Source organism: Microtus oregoni, unplaced genomic scaffold, assembly GCF_018167655.1.
Source record: "Microtus oregoni isolate MIOR12 unplaced genomic scaffold, Mior012 000007F_ref0000211, whole genome shotgun sequence".
Lineage (NCBI taxonomy): Eukaryota > Metazoa > Chordata > Mammalia > Rodentia > Cricetidae > Microtus > Microtus oregoni.
In genome coordinates this window covers 32,019,182-32,040,200 of record NW_024543066.1, presented here as the reverse complement: position 1 = coordinate 32,040,200, position 21,019 = coordinate 32,019,182, and the positions used below count along the sequence as shown (strand labels likewise).

At 40.8% G+C, this 21,019-nt stretch overlaps 1 protein-coding gene across 1 annotated transcript in view; it reads right to left on the bottom strand.

Annotated features, from left to right (window-relative positions):
- The window catches only part of Col19a1 (collagen type XIX alpha 1 chain), a 307,873-nt gene that overhangs the window by 21,294 nt on the left and 265,560 nt on the right, over window positions 1–21,019 (bottom strand). The window contains exons 33-40 of the mRNA XM_041655913.1: window positions 16,657–16,710; window positions 15,253–15,306; window positions 12,221–12,265; window positions 10,383–10,433; window positions 10,253–10,297; window positions 9,601–9,627; window positions 5,839–5,892; window positions 3,202–3,246 (exon numbers count right to left, since the gene is read on the bottom strand). Coding sequence (XP_041511847.1) covers window positions 3,202–3,246; window positions 5,839–5,892; window positions 9,601–9,627; window positions 10,253–10,297; window positions 10,383–10,433; window positions 12,221–12,265; window positions 15,253–15,306; window positions 16,657–16,710 — 375 coding nt within the window. The remainder of the gene's footprint in view (window positions 1–3,201; window positions 3,247–5,838; window positions 5,893–9,600; window positions 9,628–10,252; window positions 10,298–10,382; window positions 10,434–12,220; window positions 12,266–15,252; window positions 15,307–16,656; window positions 16,711–21,019) is intronic.

The window sequence follows — 21,019 nt, the reverse complement described above, 5'->3', positions numbered from 1 at the left end:
TCAGAGGCAGGCCTTGAGGCTCATATCCACTTCTGGTTCCAGCTGGAGCTCTCTACTGTTTGATCTACCGACACGTAGAAAAAACATTTCAAGTTCTTTCTGCGTCTGCCCAGCCTACCCCAGCAGCTATGCCTTCCCTGCCCTGATGTACTTGTCAATGGACTTTGAGCCTTAAGCTGCTCCATCAAGTATTTTGTCACGAGGATGGAGAACGTTACTAACACCGGGGTCTGGCCAAGGCAGGAAGTGAAGCTCAGAGCATCAGATTGAGTTTACCTTGTTATCTCTGGAAGAGGACCCCCTGCTCTCCCGGGCTACCCAGGGCTGGGAAGGATATTGTGGGGATAGAAGGGAGCAGCTGAGACTTTAAAAGGGAAGGGTCTCATTTTTCAACCTGTTTTAGAATTTTAGAATTCAGAGAAGGGAGAAAGACGGACATTCTAGAGAAAGCCCTGGGTTACCCTGGAAACAGAGGAAAAAGACAGACTACTGTGTTCTAGGAAAGGCAGGATTGGGTATGGTGGGTCTCCACTGAATAGTCATGGCAGGCCCAACTGGCCTTAGCTTTGCTTCAACTGCAAGAATCACCTCAAGAGTTTTAGACAGTGCACAATACATCTCTGTCTCTGTCATCTGTTACAAAACTTGACATGTACTCACTTGAAAGTGTATGGCACAGCAGCATTGAGTGCATTAATAATGTCTTGTAGTCATTACTACTTCTGTACACCCTCCTAACTGCTCTGTTTTCCAAGGACCAGTTAAAAAATACTTATTTTGAATCGCACAATTGCACATGTGTAATATGACAGTTTTTACCCTTCCCTAATTTAGAAGTTGCCAAGTGCTTCTAAGTGTTGTGAATGCTGCTTTTAAAGCAAATTTATCAGCTGTGAGGTATTCAAATATATGTCTGATATTTCAATCAAACTACAGCCTTCAAAAGTATTTCTGGAATTTCTCATTTAAACTATCTTTTGAAACTAATACACATACTTTAATTACTTTGCTGGTATCTGATATGGGAAGCCCTTTTGTATATGTATTGCTTTTATTGATTAATGAATAAATAAGCTTGTTTGGCCTGTGATAGGGCAGGATAGAACTAGGTGGAAAAACTAAATTGAATGCTGGAAGAAAGAAGGCAGAGTCAGTGAGATGCCGCAGGAGACAGACACACTCGAACCTTGCCAGTAAACCATGAGCCTCATGGTAAAATATAAAATAATAGAAATAGGTTAATTTAAGATTTAAGAGCTAGATAGAAATATGCTTAAGCTATTGGCCAAAAAGTATTGCAATTAATATAGTTTCTGTGTGTTTATTTTGAATCTGGGCTGCTCTTTCAGGAGGTCCAACTAAGGAGCACTTGAATGGTGTTTGTGGGCTGGGTGCTTGTATGGCCACTCAGTGATTAGGAGGAAAGTGGGAGACACCATGCCCATGGCTCAAGACAACCCACACCGCTGCCTGGGCAGGTGGTGGGATTGGGTCTGTTGTATGTAATTTTACTATGTCAAAGTTAAAACCTTTTTATTTAGACAGAAAAGGGGAAATGATGTGGGAAGGCCTTCTTTATATGTGTCGCTTTTTTTGGTTAATGAATAAAGAAACTGCTTTGGCTTGAAATAGGGCAGAGTAGAGCTAGGCTGCAAAACTAAATTGAATGCTGGGAGAAAGAAGGCAGAGTCAGTTAGATGCCATGTAGCCACCACAGGGGACAGACATGCTGGAACCTTGCTGGTAAACCACAAGCCTCATTGTAAATATAAAATAATACAAATGGATTAATTTAAGAAGTAAGAGATATCTAGAAATACACTCAAGCTATTGGCTAAAGAGTATTGCAATTACTATAGTTTCAGTGTGTTTTGTTTGGGTTTGGTCTGCTGGGAATGGCCTCTGGCAACAGATATCTAGGAATATTTCTCTGAACACAGACAATTTATGGTAATAGTAGAAAGTATGTTAAAGTCACATGTAGATGGATATAATGGGAAGATGAATTTCTTTGTGAGCATGAAAACGTGAATGTAAGGGAACTGATTGAGATGGCATTCTGAGTATGGTTCCAAAAAGAGAGCCCCCAACGCTAATGAGGAGGAGAGTCAGATGTGTGTGGAGGGTGTAAGATTAAGTGTGAAGTCCGTTTTCATGAACAATCTTCATTGTATATAAATTCTAGAGAAAGTATTTTTCATTTTTTGCCTTGACAATTGTACACATTTTTAGTCTCGGTATGGACAAATCTAATAAAGAATGTCGTTCTCTGTAAGGCGTCTACATGATGGGTAACATTTTGTTATTTATTTGAGCTAGTTAAATGTGATAGTGAGAGGTCCATGGACCTTTTTAGGATGGCGGTAGATGGCAATGTATGGTGGTTGAGGGTCTTAGGTTGTATACAGTGATGCTCAGTGGTGTTAGTAAAGGAGCAGTGGCGTGGGGCTGACAGTCGGGCCCCTTCTCATCTTCAGGATGCTCCTGCTAATCAAGCACACGATTTCCATGAACTTTCTTGTAATATGATGCTGGACTTTCCCTGTGGGGTCACCTGCCAAGAGGATAAATGGCCTCTTACTCACATACCGTGACCACCAAATTTTAATGAGGGCATCACGAATGAAGATCAGAATTGTCCCAAGGGCTTGCTGAAATGATTTCAACCTTTCTGGGAGCACTTCCTATTCATTTGCAAAGACCTTGATGAGATTAAAGCATTTGACACCAGAGAGCAACAAAAAATGACTGAGAGGACTGAAGCCTGGTTTACGAGAAAACATTAGCAGCAATAAAGCTCTGCTAATAACCCTGGGTGAAGTGAGCACCCAGGCAGACTGCAGTTTAATGTGGGAGCCCGATGCACATGTCCCTCAGGGAGATAGAGAACTGCTGAAATATGACAGGGACAGAGGTATAAAAAGTGAGTTTTCAAAGCTGTGCACACACACACACTAATGCACAGCCATGTGTAAAATGATTTCCTCTCTTTCCATGAAAGAGACTTGGGAAGGAACAAAAGGCAAAAAGGAGGGGAACAGTCAAAATGAAGAACAGACATGCTAGAATCAAGAGCAGCGAGACAGGCTCTGGACAACTATTGCCATCAGCCACCATATACTCAAAAACCCTTCATCACTAGCTATGGACTGAGATGGAAATGCATATCTGAAAAGCTAACATGACACAAGCCAAACTCACCGACATGCCGGCTATTCCTGGGGGACCTGCTGGGCCTCGGTCTCCCTGTTGAGGTTAAAATAGAAATGGCTACTTATAATGATAGCTATATACTCTTTTCTTTTATAATCATTGCTCAAATAGTAATTTGACATGCTATTGTGGATGGAGAAAATCTCACAAGGCGCCACCCCTAGATGAAAAGTGCAGAGGGAAGAAGGGAGGGAGGGAGGGAGGGAGAGAGAAAGAGAGAGAGAGATTTTCAGTCTTCTTCAAGGATGAGCCTCCTGATTGATTATCCAACTAGAAGTGGGCAGCACACACACACACACACACATACACACACACACACACACACACACACACTACTAAATGGCCTAAACAGACTACATTTATAACAAATTGTTTACATATGTGAGTAATAATGAAGAGAAGGCCATGAATTGGGCGGGGGGGCAAAGGAGTTGGAGGCAGAGAGGGAGGGGTAGAAATGTTGTAAATAGAATACTTATGTACACAATTAAAAGAAATTGGATTTGTAAAGCCTTTGTTGAATATAATAAGTGCTATTGTTATTAACTTGTATGAAGAAAACTAGAAAAGCAGAAAAAAATGTATACACAATTCAACCTATTATATTTTCATCCTCTAAAGAACAAAGTAATTCATAGTTCTAATGAAAACCATTATTTATGATATTACTTTGGCTTATTTCAAGAGGAAGCCATGCATTCTAACAGCTAAAGTTAGTCAATATTTAAAATTCTACACATAATAAAAATTACTACCATGATCTGAAAGATTAATCACACTGAATATCTCCTGAGAATCTCTTCTTCACCTACTCCTGTTGGAGGCAGGGTTAGAATAAGAAAGACTGAGAACTAAAGATCTGTAGTTCTCCTCCAATGACCAGTCAGAAGATCCGTGCAATTGTTCTGACTCGGGTGCCTTCAAGAGGCAGTGTGTTTCAGATGTGGTAGACATTGCTGTCCGTGCTGGGGATGACATGTGGAGAGCAAAATGGCAATTTTATTGAGCAGAACCCATAGCTAAAAAAAAAAAAAAAGGCCTCACAATTTTGCTTAGAGATGTAAAAGAAGACTTGATGAAATAAAGAGATATGGAGCGTAAGACCATGCCATAATTTATAAACTTAGGTGACTAAACGGGAATAATATACCTTGTAAGTTAAGGGGAGACCCAAACAGGAAAGCTATACCCTGTAGGTTAAGAGTTCTGTTTGTAGTTTTCCTCTTTGTCCTGTGAAAGTTAGAGTTTCTATTTGTAATAAAAAAAAAAAAGTCTCAACCGGGCGATGGTGGTGCACGCCTTTAATCCCAGCACTTGGGAGGCAGAGGCAGGCGGATCTCTGTGAGTTCGAGACCAGCCTGGTCTACAGAGCTAGTTCCAGGACAGGCTCCAAAGCCACAGAGAAACCCTGTCTCAAAAAACCAAAAAAAAAAAAAAAAAAAAAAAAAACAACTCTGTCCTGTACAGGTTAAGGTTTTTGTTTGTAGTTCAAGAAGAAACTCCTGTTTGTTCTGTAGTAAGTTCTTGCAAGTTAAAGTTTTTATTTGTAATCAGGAACAAGCTCCTGTTTCTTAGATCTGATTTAAACTGCTTGCAACTCCACTTACATGATGTCCATCCTTCCTTATCATTGTACCCTTTTAACAATGTATAACAGCCAGCTCTCTCACCTCTGGGAACACCTTATCTCTCCTATAAAAGGGACTTCAAGAGGTCAGCAGGGGCTGCTTTCTCAAACCTCAAACCCTGACTTAGGGGGAGACAGCTGACTTGGTCAGCCCCCAAAATACAGCTGGCTTTAATCGGACACTGTGGATTTGGTCTTTTCTCCTCTAGAAGGATCTTAATAATTCCTCCATAATTTCTTCAATTTCTGCCTCTAGGTTCCTGCTCAAGTTCCTGCCCTGACCACCTGATGATGGAGTGCGATGTGGAAGTGTAGTCAAGGAAACCCTTTTGTTCCTCCAAGCTGCACTTGCTGAGACTATTTTATCACAGGGACAGAGAGCGAGCTAGAAGCTTAGATAATGCCGGAGCCTACCTCGGTCTCTTCCATCCCCTGTAGCTAAGAGCACAGCCAGCACCATTCCTCCAGTGGCCACAATGAGCAGCACTGTTTGATATACTGGGGTCACCTTTCTACCCTGCCCCCACTTCTCAGACCTCACATCTAAGACTTCTGCGTTCACGCATTGACGTTCCCATTATCGCTGGAGCTGGTGGCATGTATCCGGGTCCTCACATCTGTGGTTTCTGCTTTATGAATTGTTCTTTCTTCAGACTTATGTGGACGTGGCTAAGTCACCTTCCTTAAGTCACTGCTCTTGCTTTCTGGGATATCATATGATTGATGTTGGAGGACCCTCCACTCCCACACCAAGCACATGTGATATCCTTTAACCTGCTCTACTTTCAATTTCTTTCTGTAGCATTTTCTGAGAACTTTGTTTTTTATCGTGTATTCCCCGTTAGTCTCTGTATCCCTCCCTGGAAAACAAGTCCCGTAAGTATAAAAGCTTCACCTGTTTCCTTCTCCTATACTTAATAAACATAAAGCAGTTATTGGCATAATAGCAGGTGAACATACATTTCTTAATAATGAACCAACACTGCCTCTGTGCTTACCTTTACACCAGGAAATCCTTCCAGTCCTGGCAAGCCCATCGCACCAGGCTCTCCCTGTAAATGGGAAAACGAAGCATGCAGGAGCAATGACCAAAGGTTTATAAGCAATGATTTAAAGTCGAGGTCTTTTTATTGCTCATATCCATCAACTCTGATTCCCAACCAGGCTAGTGAACGGCATCCTCTATTTTCAGGCCCTAGGTATATGAACGTAGCTTGGGAATTAAAGCTATCCTCCAGGCGCGAGTCTGTTTTCTGATTAATTATTTTTACTCTGATTAAGAATCTAATCAGGATGAATCCCTGTAGTATATTAATAACTCCAATTTCAGTAAGGATTAGAATGAGGAGCAGATTTTAATAAAGTTTGCCAATTTGGGAGACATCTGGGGTTGCTAGCTTACGATCTAATAAGATTGGACTGTTTAAGAGTGAGCGGAAGTGGAGCTCTCGAAGCAGACGGTAGCATCCTTAGCATGGATTGTAAATGCTTAGGAAGATAACCCCACGAGTGGCACGGTCAATAATTTAAGGCATTGCTCAAGCTGACAGGTACTGAAAGCGGATAGACCAGCACTTTGTATGTTCTATTGCACGGTCCCAGTCTGTGGGTCTTTAAGTAGCATTTGGAAAAATCTGTTGAAAAACACTGATGATTTGAACAAAAAAAAAAAACCATTTTGACCAAGAAAGATAAGAGTGGGTCCAGAGTGAGGCTCAACAGTTGGCTGCTTCTGCAGAAGATGGGGGTTCAGTTCCAAGCATCCACAAGGTGGCTCACAACCACCTGTAACTCCAGTTCTGGGGGACATGATGCCCTCTTCTGGCCTCTTGTGGGTACAGCATACATGTGATGCATGTACATATCAGGCACAGAAACATAAACAAATCTCTAGAAACATAGAGAAATAAGTAAAATGGAGTTATTTGATAATTTCTTGTGAATTAATTACTTTTAGCTAAAAATATTTTCTTAGGACACTGGCTGCTTTAAGGCTCACAACCCTGGCAGGTGTGGTGGCGCATGCCTTTAATCCAAGCACCCGAGAGGCAGAGGTCACATCACTGTGAGTTCCAGGCTAGCCTGATCTACAAGTGAGACCTTGTCTCCAAACAAACAAACAAACAAAAACAAATACACTAGAAAAGCGAGCTTTCAAACTGTATTCTCTGTAGATGCATTTTTGCATAAAATACAGTTCTGCTTAGAAAATATTTCTAAAGCTGTAACAACCATTATTGTTTATCCCCGTATTATATAACCTAATAAATGCGTGTGCAACTTGGTACATTTTATGTTTCAAAACATTTCTTTAGTGTTCACTAATAAATAACCTGTCAGTCACAAGAATAAAAACTAAAAAGGTGTTTAGAGTCTAGTCTGTGAAAGTCTGTGTGAGGAGGCCCTGAGTTATCGATGTGTGGAATATATTCTGGTATCATGCCATCTCTTTGTTTACACTTCCGGCAGTCTTTCCTTACAACAGAAGAAGTAATCAATTAATTAATCAGCATTTGTTTGGGAGCAGATAATAATTAACTATTTAATTGAAATCACTTTGATATTGAATAACTAAAAAAGAAGTGTTCTGCATCAGGAAACCATTCACTTATTAGTATATCCAGCTGAAGGTAACCTTTTTCTCTACAGAGGTTTATTCAGGAGAATATTACTGCTATGTGTTATATCTTGAATCTTAACTATCTTCCCAAAGTGCATGAGTTTAAGGGCTGATCTGCATGTCCTTGCACACAGACGCAGGACTCCTGGGGATTCTGACCTCATCAATTAACCCACTAGAGATTTATAGCTTAACAGGCTTTAGGGATGGAGCATGGTTGTAAATGAAGACTGTGTTTCATTTCCTGCCACCACGAGGCTAGCAGCTTAGCCCCACGAAGTGTTCCCTGGTCCTCTGACTCCCCACAGGCCCAACAGAGCAGCTGACAATGGACAGAAATCTTTGAAACTGTCCATCAAAACTAGTATTTCCTCCTTCTCAGTTGTTTATCTCCAGTATTTTGTCAGAGTGGCACACAGCTGAGTGAACATGTCAGAAACGTGAAGGATATCCAGGGAGTGCATTTCCTCTGCCCACCAATGTTGGGGTTTCAGACATGCGCGCTGGAAGGTACAGTCCTTCCACTCCTTGTTTATTCCTGTTCTGTGGGGCGCTATTTCTCTATACCCAGCACACCGTGGGTGGGAGATGATGATAATAGCAAGGGGTGTGTTCACGTTGTATGAATGTTCACACATTGTTTGATTCCATGACTCCATATTTCCAGTTCATATTCTAAACACACAGACTAACCTTCAATTAGTTTTTATTCTTTGCCCTGCTGAAGCTAAGAAACATGGGGCCTAATTTCTTTCAATTTTACTCAAAAGGTCTTAGTTTTTGACCAGCTACTTTCCAGCACTAATAAATTGTAATTTATTCTCCAGGATAATATGTTTTTAAAATGTTCTCACCTTAACCTACAATTATTAATGTGAGAACATGAAAGAATGTTCCAGAAATGTCAGTGAGAAGTCTGAATTCATCTGTATAACTCAGAGGGGTGCTGTTCTACAAGATTGTAAGAAAGTAAGACTAGGGGAATTTTTATCAATACGATGAAAAAATAGAAACAAAACTGAACACCATGTTTCTGGATGTACACATGGAATAGTATTTTCAAAGATACAAACAAAGAAAGAATGACCAATCACGGAAAAAAGTCTACATAACACATTTGGGATTCAGAATATAGTACTTAGGACTTGAAGTAATTATTTTAGGGTAAATCACATAGACATCTAATAAAAATAATATTCAGTAACAAAGATAACTTCTTTGGTAAATCTCTCTTTGAAAATATATTTATATTTATATATTAAAAGCTATTTTCTATGGTTCGTCTCTTTTATGGTTTAACGTTTATTCAGACAGCTTTACCAACTTCAATTATAATAAAAAAAAGACTGGTTTTTGTTTGTTTGTTTGTTTATTTCAGAGCAACCGAAAGTGTTTTGAAAGCCTATTTCAGTGTTAGGTACATTTAAGTTTCAGGTCTCTCCTCAAAGGCTAAAAGGCTATACGAATGGAACATGAAGGATGGAATATTTGCTTGAAAAGGACATGGCAGGGAAAGAAATGCCAAAGGTTAAAGGGAATCTAATTGAATTTGGCAGAAGTTTTGTCGCGAGGCTCCACGGCTGAGAGGGATGCTGCGAACAATTATCACCCTTTGGGCAGCTTGAGGACACAATCTCCTTCTTGGCTGAGTGTTAACCTCCGGATATATTCCACTCAATAAGCAGGTTTATGACAGTCTGCACTCCCTGCAGAATAATTGCCCGAGACATGCAAAGTAAATAAACAGTCCTTTCCCCTTTTCTTGCTGGCGAGATGTCAGACATATTAAGGAATTTCTCTCCCTTAAGTATTTCTCTTCCACGTGCTACTTAAAACTGAATCAATCACCAAAAGAAGGCCATTAGAGAGAAGGTTCCATTTGTCAAGAGCCTTATATGTGCCTTCCTATATCAGAGGATGATTTTTAAAACCTGCTGATGTAAAGAGTCCCTCAAGGGCAGGGACAGCATCCGCACTAATGCATCCTGAAAACAAAGGACGCGTTAGCTGGCATATCTCCACCTGCTTGCTTGTCTCTGACACCTTAACTGAGACACAGCTAAGATGGCAGGCCGCCTTTGCTTGGTTACCCTTTGCAGTGTTAACCAAGACTACCGCACAGAGGTAAGAGCATACATACCACTGGGCCGGGATCACCTTTTGGGCCCTAGAAGAAAAACATACAGAGATGTCTTAATTGTAATGAAAACACAGTTACAGAATCTGAGGCATTTTTTTTCTTCAAAATGCCCATTAACAAATGTAAGGATGGTACATATTTTGCTGAAGTTTGGATTTGAAAAAGAAAATTAAGAAATGTGACTTGGGGACGAGAGGAATTGCAGCTCAGTGGTTAAGAGTGCATAATTCTCTTCCAGAGTACCTAAGTCCAGGGCTCGGCACCCATGATGGGTGGATCTAGCTCCAGGAAATCTAGCATCCTCTTCTGGCTTCTAGAGGCATTGTGTGTATATCCCATGCATATACTTACACACCACTCACAGTAACAAACTCTAAAGAAGCAATATGTTGCTATTTCTGTGAGCATGATTAGACGTTGATTAGAACTGAGTTTTGCAATGGAAAAGTGGCACTCTGCTAAATATTTTCCATTAGAAAAGGTTTGTGAAATTTTTCTTTTATTTAAATTGATTTCACTTATTATTTACTATGTCTGTAAAATTTGGTTACATTTGTGGCGTTCAGTTTTCACTGAGCTTGAGAGATCCCCCCACCATCAATCATTACTGTGGTCGAGCTAAAGCAACTTCAAGATATTCATCTGTACTTACAGGGGGTCCCGGGGGTCCTGGGTAACTGGGAACATTCATTCCTCCCTTCAAAGGAAGAAAAAAGAGATAAGAAGAAAATACAGAACCCGACAAGGGGAAAATGATCGCAGGTAACTAGACATGGCGATACCTGGATTTTGTACAAACTGCTCATGCCGTTTCCTTCATTGAGTGGGACACCCTTAGGGAAGAAAGGAGATGCAGAAGTGAGCGTTTGAACCTCAGTCATTTTACCAAATGGCATTCTTCTGATATTATTTTTTACTTAAGTTTCTCTATTCTATACTTAAAGTGGATTTAATATAACAAACAAGCTATCATCGTGTCTCAATGTCTCAAAATGGGAAAGCGGAAAAAAGGAGCCTGAGCCACGTCTGGAGCACCTGGATGTTTCCCGTTTGGGTTTGAGTAGTGTTCAAGTCTGCAGACGAGGCACTAATGTATTCGGAGGGAAAATATTATTTGCTCATTAAAATTCAGTTTCTGAGTCGCCAATTAGCGTGTTTACAGCCTGCTGAACTGCAGGCAGCCGGGTAGTAAGACTGATGAAGATGTGAACAGGGAACGATTTGGTACTGCAAAGTGAGGCTTTCCTACAGTATCTTCAAACCAAACAGAAAACTGAGGTGAACTGGAGGACAGCTTCACTCACAATCCCGTGTCGGCACTTCTACAAAAAAATCCCTAATACCTGGGGAATGTGGAGAAAAAAAAAAAAGAGAGAGAGAGAGAGAGAATCCATAGTACAGTTTGAAAATTTCCATCCATGTTAGCATGGGGAAAATGCACATGAAACATTCAGTTTGGAAGCACCTAGAAAGGACATTAAAGTCTTAGATTAAATATCCAAGTGTTTATTTTCATTTTTTGGTATTTTTTTTTAATATCTCAGAAGCAAAAACGAAGAAGCCATCATTTCATGCCGCTTGGGGATAATGGTGGTGTGCCCAGCAAGCACGGTTCTCACGCATCTGCAAAACAGCAGGGAGGGAAGAAAAAGCTCTGCCTGTTTCTTCTTCTGCTCTCGTTCATTGGGGAATAACTGAGCAGGGGCTATATTTTAGTATGCTATGCCCGGAGAAGACGTAAAAGACTTAGGAGACTTCTAAGAAAGTTTCCCGGAGAAGATGTACAATCTGTCTCAGAAATGAATTATTTTTGAAGAATCCAGAAACAAGAGGAAGATTTATTAAGCCTGATATAAAAACACAGGTCTCTTGATATAATTTTTTTTCCATTGAGAAGAGGAGCTTATTTTAGAACAGAACACCAGGAATTTTCTGTCTTGCTCCTTTATGAAGAAAGAATCAGATGAAGAACATGTTCAAAAAAAGAGAGAGTCGAGCAGCTAGCTTGTGTGCAAAGCATGCAACTGTACACAGGCTCCTAACAGCCACTTTAGGTTTCAGAAGGCTGCCGCGAGACACTACCTCTCTCTCCTAAATTTGCAATGCGAGGAAATAATGGCTGTGGACCTCAGGCTTGCTGCAATTCGACCAAGGCCCCACATGAGGGCAGACTTGCCACAGCGTCCCTGGAAGAATGAATGCAAGTCTGTGGAGACCATGGGGACAAATGTCCAGGGCTCTCGTGAATTTTTCTCACTGCATGCCGTAGAAGGAGAATTCCCTCACGTCTCAAACATCACCCACCGGTGAACACACACAGCGTCTTTGAAAGTCCGAATTGCATGAGAAAGAAAGGACGTCCTTTCAAAGGCCTTTTATTTTCTGAGATGGTAGAGGGTAGTCAAATGATTCTCCATCCTTTGTAGGAAGTCTAGAGGCAGGCCAGCGTACAGCCATGCATTCTGACTCCACACACAACACACACACACACACACACACACACACACACACACACACACACACACGGGAAACTCAGAAGACATAGCTTTCAAGCATCTAAGCCATCTGCCTTATGAGTCTTAAGTGCACAGAATTAAAGTGTAAATCTTAAACAACTCACAGGGGGTCCAGGAGGTCCAGGTTTCCCAGGTGGCCCCTCGCTGCCCTGCAGGAGATATACAGGACCAAATGAATGGCTTGGACATTTCCACTCGAGATTTGTGATCCAGGTTGTCTGAAGAACTGTCTTCTAAAAATCACCATGGCCTATAATATTGCCTCTGCCTTGCAGTCTTTTTCTGCTTACCTTGCTCCTTGGCCCAGTAAAATACATTTTCCCTACTCTAGGAACGTGAATGCCTCTCTCCAACCTGTGTGAACTCTAGGGAAGGACCCTTAGCTTCACTGGGGGAAGACAAGCTAGGTGACCTGCTATGGGCTTTGAGTCCAGTGGGGGATTCTCTCCTCCTCTGTATACATGGGGAAGAAGGGGAGAGTTCGTGCACAGATTGCAGGCTCTGAGACTGTGCCTTCACCAGCCTTCACTCGTGGCTTCACCTCCACCAACTTCAGCTTTGTGGAGCCAGAGAGAGCATTCTAGCAAATTTAGCCAAAGTATCAAATCACACCCGTGTCACACCTGTTGGCTAATATCAAACTCTACAACCAGGTGAGTCGTGTCTTACCGAGCAGAAGTGACTTTGGTATGACATCACTTAAGAGAAATGGCCTGTTCATTTTGTTTGTTGATACCATTTAAATAGCCTTAGGTTTCTGCCTATAGGAGACACAAATTGAAAACGAAGGGGCACTACAATAATCGCTTACTATAAAACAGTAACTAGTCTGTGATTTGAACTGAGACTTGGAAAACGACTCTTACAAAGCACAGACTCCTTACCAGCTCACAGCCAGCAATTGTTGGAGCCCCTTTGGGCTCTTCGTCAGTTGTTCCTATAACTGTGCACTGTTTGTAGAATGGTACCTTTATAAACTTTTCTATGTTGTGGTTGTCAGGGACAGAGATAACACATGGTGAATTGACAGAGTACCCAGAGGGGCTAACACACGAAGTCCAGGAAATTTGAGGGATGCTAGTCCTCTTCCAGAATTTGGCAGACGATTTTATTTCAACAGTCACCTTTTTCTCATAACAAAGCATCACCAATCATATATTTATCAATTTAAAGAAGCTGTGATGGTTCTCACGCAATGCACCGCCTGAGAATGTGTGCACTGAGTAAGCACACTGTATCGATGGCCACTGTCTCCCCAGGACATCCTCCGTCCTGCTGACTGCCGGCAATGTCCTTTGAGCATTACATCATAGTGCTCATGAGTCAACAGTGTGTGCCTATTGAGAACACGTCTTTTCTTCCTTCCTGGCACAATCAGAAGTCAGATTCTCATTGGTGCCCTCAAGCTCACTTCAGTGTGGAATTCCCATTAACTTCAAAGGCCAATCTAGGACAGAAGAATTTTCATAGAAAATAGAGAGGGGAAAAAAAAAAGGCTGGTGGAGCAGAGAAAGATTCGTGAGATATTAGCAGGATAAGAATGTGCTGTGGCTCTTCAGAACAAGTAGGTTGTTTCATTTAAGTGTCCTGGGGGATACTTTGCTCCTCGACGCCACCATGCTCCATTGCTCAGGGAGCTGGCATCCTGGCAAGGGTGCAGGAGACACTTAGCTAGCTTATGTGGCCCCTTGGCACTTAGTTCCTTAACCTGAATAGTTTTAGCTATTTCACCATTTGTGAGTCTATGCCTGGGCTGTCACTGTAATGCCACCTTCAGTCCTACACCCGGACAGCCTGGTGCTCTTGCGCTGTTGGTCTTCCCGCCCTAACACAGCACGCACGGCCAGCTGTGAGCTGTGGTGGTTCATCTTCACTGCCCAGCTGATGAGATTTAGAATCAGCATGGAAACGCACCTCCGGGTGTGTCTGTGAGGACATTTCCAGAAATGTCTAGCAGAGCAGGGGAAGACCCACAGTGGATGTGGACACCATTATCACACGGACTGGAGTCCCCACCGAACAAGAGTACCGCACCAGCATTCACCTTCCTCTGCTTCCGCCTGCAGGTGCAGGGTGACCCCAGGATCTCCTCCTACCATGACCTCGCTGCCGTGATGAATGCTATGAACAAACCCTTCCTGCTTTTGACGTTGTCTCAGATATTTTGAAGTAGCAGCAAGAGTAACCAATACATTCTTTCCCCCAAGAAGCACATTTTCAGTGACTTCCCACTATTGCCTTCTAGGGCCAGCATTTCCAGATTGTATCACAAGACCTTAGGTTACTGATCATTGTCTTTATAGCCGGTACTGCATCTGGAGCCAGAGAGCTTGTTCAGAATCTTTGGGCACTCCTCCCCCAAAACTTACAGCATGGATCCAATTCACAGGGTGATGAATTAGATGGACCCTTTGGGAGACAGTTAGGTCACAGGGAAGAACTTTCATGAATGGGATCAGTGGCCTTATAAAGAAGCCCAAGAGAGCTGAGTTACAGTTGAACTACAAAAGAACTCATTTAGTACATGCCCTTTGTGAACAAGAAGATGGGCCCCAGCGGCTGCCAAAGCTACCAGTGCTTTGACTGGGGACTTTCCAGCTTCTGAGGCTGTGAGAGGCGCTGTTTAGGAACAATTTATAATATTTTGTTATAAAAGCCCAAGAGATTAAGACTCAGGCACAGCTGGAACTCTCTGATATGCTATTATCAATCCAGCTGACCTAGATCTCTTTAGGAGACTTGGACCAGTCACTCTTCCACAGAGACTCATGGCCTAGTCTCAGACTTCAGTTTCTGGATTTTCTCTTTTGTTGTTGTTGATTTTTATTGAGCTCTACATTTTTCTCCGCTCCCCTCCCTGCCTCTCCCCTCCCCACTTCAATTCTCCCCCAAAATCTCCATGCTCCCAATTTATTCTGGATTTTCTAAATCTCACCCCAGTGTTCTCTCTCATCTTACTTTCCTCTGGGAACGTGCCTGTGCTCACACCCACTTTTACACCAGCATCTTTGCACGCACACTTCACGAGTGGCCACTTTCTGACACCATTTGCTCTTGTAGGCTGTTCTTGATTGCATGGATCTCTGAGCAAATGGTTCCACCTTACCCATAACCCAAGCCCCATTTTCCTCTGTACCTTGTCACCTTTGGCTCCAGTGGGACCGGGGTGTCCAGTTCTTCCTGTTAAGCCCTGTGAAATGGACAGCTGAGTTTGTCATAGAACCAACAAGTCAATGCTCAAAGGATGTTGGAAGTTGGTTGCTAAAACTTACCCATGTTGAAGGTCATTTAATCTTAATTAAACCAGTTCTACAAGTTTATATTTCTTGAAGCTGATACTGCACCTGTATTCTCCTGATAACTCTTTGGAAGGGTAAAATTTCTGTCTGTGGGTTTTTTCACCTTGGCCTAACACGTTTAATGACCTTAATTGGAACCTTTTGATACACTTAAGAATTTAGTCTTGCTGTTTAAATGGCAATTTACATAACATTATGTCTTTCTAAATGAGGCATAATTTTGGTAGCGATCAACATTTTAAATACTCTAAGACTGGGCAGAATTAACAATGTGCACATTAAGTTATGTGATCTGCATTGTAAAAAGGAAAACAAAAAAATAAGTTTAATTCTTCTTTGAGAGTAGAATGAGCAGTAATTCTTGTGGTTTCTTTTGCAGTTCTCTTCCATAATTTTAAGTTTTACTGTGCAAGTTTGTTTGACATACTTTGCATATCATATGTGCAAGCATAAATGATAAACTTTTAATTATGGCAAACCCATGATTCAAAACAGTAAGGAATGATCACACTCTTGAGGGATAAAAATAATTTCCTGGCATAGAAGCTTTAAGAGGAGAAAGAAACAGAGAAGTCAAGACATCAACTGAGGGAAGTTAATTCAGTCAGGAAAATGCATTATTTGGGACCAACTTATACAAACATTATTTGTTGGTCTGAAACTCAAGTGTGATTGTGTATCCAGTCTTTTACCCGGCAATTGAACTTTAGAATTGCTTAGAAATAAACTCCAAATAAGAGACTTGGTTTGGCAGGTTGGAAAATATAACATATTCTGTTCCAGAAAACAAGATAACCCAGAGGCCATATTGTTGTGTTCAAGGGGGCAGCAAAACAGTTTTTTTTTTTTTAAAAATTCACATATAGGAATAAAACAAATTAAAACTGATAATCTTTAGCCTGTTATTTTTCTTTGGAAAAGTCTCAGCTTGCGTTGCATCTGAATCTCTTGTCCAAGGTTAGCACCAAAATTTGAAAGTAAAGAGATGATGCACCTGTGTATCAAGCTTTTATTTCCAGTGGAGTGGGAGGATGCTCTTTGGCTTGGCCAAACTTTTGACAGGAGGTCTCCAGGTCACTAAGTGGCTTAACTGATCTTAGAGGAAAATTGGAGGTGCTGATGGAAGCTGCAAAACAATGGCTGATCTACAGAGAGCATGAGAGGCCCCAGGAATACTAATGTACCTTGTAGCATTCCTACAGGTATGACCTGTGAGGAAAATAGTCTTATCAAATACTTACAGGAGGTCCAGTTGGGCCAGGAGCTCCTGAGAGGCCAGGGATTCCTTGAAGACCCTGGAAGAAACAGTTTCTATCATAAAGTTTATTCTAGGAAACAAATCATTTTTGCAATTCAAATATTTTTATTATTGAAAATTAATCATGGGCCTTAACTAATTGAGAAACTTGATATGTAAACCTATAAATAACTAAAATGAAAAATTATCTGTATGGGTGTTTGCTTACATATATATCTGGGTACCACATGTGTGCCTGTTGTCTGCAGAGGCCAGAAGAGCACATTAAAACTGGAGTTACAGATAGTTGTTAAGTCACCACTTTGGGGCTGAGAATCGAACCTGGGTTTTCTGGAGAGCAGAACGTGCTCTGAGACATCTCTCCAGTCTCTAAATACCAGGTTCAAAGAGTAGGTGTGGCAAGCTAAAAATGCCATGGCACAGGATATGTAACAAAGGTAATTGAATCTGTTGGTGATCCACAGAACATTTCTGGTGTTCTATGATACCAGCCAGCAGTAGTATTATTGAGAATTGTGTACTACTCAAACATGCAAATACAGGCTTTGGGTTGCTATAATACCAGTGGGCAAACATTTGCTTGCACCAAAGCTTCATCCAGCAACTGGCAAAGTAAAAAAAAAAAAATGCTTTAGAATATACTTAGTTTATCTGTTTGGTTCACTATAAGAAAAAAAAAAACTCACCTGTGAGTTTACCTGAAAAAATATGGCTTAAGCATCAAAGTGAATGTCTTTTCCCACCCCCTTCCTTGGATTGCCAAGATAATAATTAAATGGGTATGGTTGAAAAACTGGCACATTTATTTACATTTGGGAAGAATTCGTAAGGTAATTTTATTTCTTTATCAGGTGTTCACTACAGGATATTAGCTGAATACATCCCGTAAAACCCATAATATGGAAAGTTTCACAATTACTAAATTACTGTCTAGAAAAACCAGTGGATGGCATGGAAAATAGATGTCACAAATGTATATAGCAGAGGCTAAATTTGTAAACAGCTAGCAATTCATTTCTAAAATGTGTGATTTTTTTTATTTTATCAACCCAAATAGATCATTTTTTAGTTTTGGAAATTTGTGACCAAGTTTATTTGAAAATTCTGGATTTTCAGATTTTTTCTTTCTTTAGCACAGGGAACTGCATCTGTTAAGAGTGATGTGGTGAGATCCCACCAGTGTCTGCAGAAGCGTTTCTAACAGCACATGAACACATGAATTCTTCTGTAGAGGAGTGTGATGTTCTGATAGGACCAGAAGACAGACCAGACCTGTGTGAGTTTGTGTCAGACTTTGCCGTTAGTTGGATTCACTGTCAGCCTGAGTGAGTTTTCCAGATTTTTCAGAGGTTTCCTGGAGTTTGGAGTGTGGGCCATCCTTAATACTCCAATGACCACCTCAACGTGTTGTGGGAACAGATGGAAAATTTAGGTTTCTACAGTTTTGTGTCTTTGCCAATTTTTCTGTAAGAGGTTTAGATCACTTTTTAATCAAAGAAGATAAATTAATCGCCCTTTTGTTGTTTCAGATTAGCATGAAATGCGTCAAGTTCTATACTGAAGGGCTGGGTTGTAGCTCAGTGGTCTAGCACTTGCCTATCAGTCATGAAACTCAGGCTTTGGTTCCCGGCAGTGTAAAATACCAACCAACCAACCAACCAACCAACCAACCAACCAACCAACCATCCAACCAAACCAAAGCCAGACCCAAGTTATGTATAGAATGGTCCCATTCTTTCAAGATTTAATCCCCTTTATCAAATAAAATATTCTTTTTAACTGCTTTAATATTATTTGTTAAAATAGGACTCCTCTGTCTACTGTTCTTAAATGATTATTTTTATACTTATTATAGAGACCAGGTGACATAGCTGTGGGAGAGTGATTGCATCTTTTATGAAACATCAGCAAGACTGAATTGGATAGAGGTTCTTTGAACCCATAGGGAGAACAAGCTCAGCTCTTCCAATTCTAAATAGGATCACAAGTTATTTCAGCTTTATTCATGAGGTGCCGTGGTGGTTTGAATGAGGATGGCTTCTGTGGGCTCGTATATTTGAATGTTAGGTCCCTATTAGGGGTGGTGGTGGAACTGTTTGGGAAGGATTAGGAGGGTTGGCCTGTCTGGGAAGGATTAGGAGGAGGTAAGTCACTGGGAGTGGGCTTTGAGGTACCCAAAGTCCATTCCAGGCTGGGTTTCTCTCTCTCTCTGCCTTGTGCTTGTGGATAACAGGTAAGCTCTCAGCTACTGCCCCAGCACGATGCCCGCCTGCCTTCTGCTACGTTCCCCACCCTGATGATTATGAACTAACTCTTTGAAAGAGCAAGTAAAGCAAACCCCCAACTATATTATTTTCTAAGTAACCTTGGTCATGGTGTCTCTTCACAGCACAGCAATAGTAACTCAGACAGAAATGATCTGAAGAAATACTAAAAGACTCTCTTTGAGTGTGCAGAAATGGCTCACATACTAAGTCTTAGGGAAAAATCTCCTCTATATTTGTGTTAAAGAACATAGTCATTTTTCCTTCAAGACTCTACCAGTCCCATTGGCTGTCTGTCTGTGTGTACACATGCCTGTGCATGTGTGGACCATTCCCATCAGAATGATAGACTGACTCTTTTCATTTTCCTAGTATTAACTTCATGGTCTAATTATAAACAGATTTCTAATTTTATAAGTAGAAAGGAAAAATTTCTATGGGGAATTTCAATGACCGAAATTTAGGCACGTGTATCGTTAAGTTTATCTTGGAACATCTATGTTTCCATGTTTTTCTATACACACCTGTTTCAGGTACGCATGTGCATATTTCTTCCTCTCTCTGCTACTTTACGTCTCAACTTTGAGTTTGTCTAGAGATGCTGAGTGAGGTTTTAGGCTGTCTAATTTATAAGCATGGGACTCATTAACCTTTGATGGCCACATTAAACTTTAAAATAAACCCCACTGCATAAGTAAAAACCATCATTCTCAGCAGTCTTTCTCTCAGCCACATGAAATTTGTAATAAGAGTGGAAAGTTCCTATGGCGGCCCAAAGGGCAATGAGATGGTTTTGTCAGGCCAGACAGCCACTAAAGAAGACAGACATTCAAGATGAAGACAGCCAAGTTAATTACGTATTGCCAGATTCAAGTACCATTAAAATCTATTGCATAGGTATCCAGCCATCATTTGTATACTTCGCAATGAATGATATTTTCATGTCTTGTTTGTCATTCATTATCATAAACTATTATATGAGTACATAAGTCCAAAAAAGAATTTTCTGAGGCTCATTAGGGCAGGATCTGTGTTCTGTTTGCGCCTTTGCAACTTGGTGCTGAGTCAGAAACATAGGTGGAGAACCTGGCTTCCAACACTTTCGAGGATTGACAAGTGAGTGATCCCTCTAACTTAATAAATTATTGATCATTATAAAATCAAAGCTCTGAAAGATATGCTCTACCCCTGTACCTTTTCCACAGAATGAGGAATAGATGTCTGTGGTTTTGTAACGTTAGATAGAATGCAATCTGTTAAGAGAGAATAGCCTGTTGGCCAGTTGGTCAACATTTTATTCACTTAAATGAATCAACGAGCTCTGTAACAAAGGTATTCTTTGAGTCCAAGCAGATAATGCAATTATGTTTACTGTTGTTGAGCTATGTGAAAGATCAAAGTAATGTTGCTTTGTTCCTTTCAAAAGACCAGACTAAGTCAGTATGTTGGGCCAGGTTTATTCATGCTATGATGTAGAGAACAAGGGAAAAGAGCCTTCTGAACTCCATGGGTCCTCTGCAGATTTCGTGTGATCCATGTCAAAGAGTGCACAGAGTGTACCTAAGAAAGACCACACTAAAATATCGAGGACTATAAACCATGGGTTCAGCTCACCAAGACAGTGAAATACCTACAGAATCAATAAAATTTAATGTCTAGTGAATTTAACAGAGTCACTTATAAAAAGCCCAAATTGCAATCATTTCTCAATCTTTTTTTTTATTACTGTCTGAATTGCCTCTACAGCCCAGCTCTGGGATCTAGGCAGTTAACCTGCCTGCCTGCTAAAGCCCATTACTGCGCTTTGCTTCACCAAAACCTGTGCAACTCCAGGAAGCAAAAGCTCATCAATTCTTACTTGTTTTCAAAACACAAATGCCTTTAATGTTTCATTTAGAAATGAAAATAAATGCCATATTTCTTATTCTTTAATTTTTTTAACTTGGAAAACAATCCCAGGCCGATCTTAAAGGTTTCTAGAACACAATGAATATCAATAAAAAACAATAATAAATGATGATAACTTGTAATGTGAATACAGTTCTAAGCAGGAAAATAGATGGACTTTATAGTGTCATAATT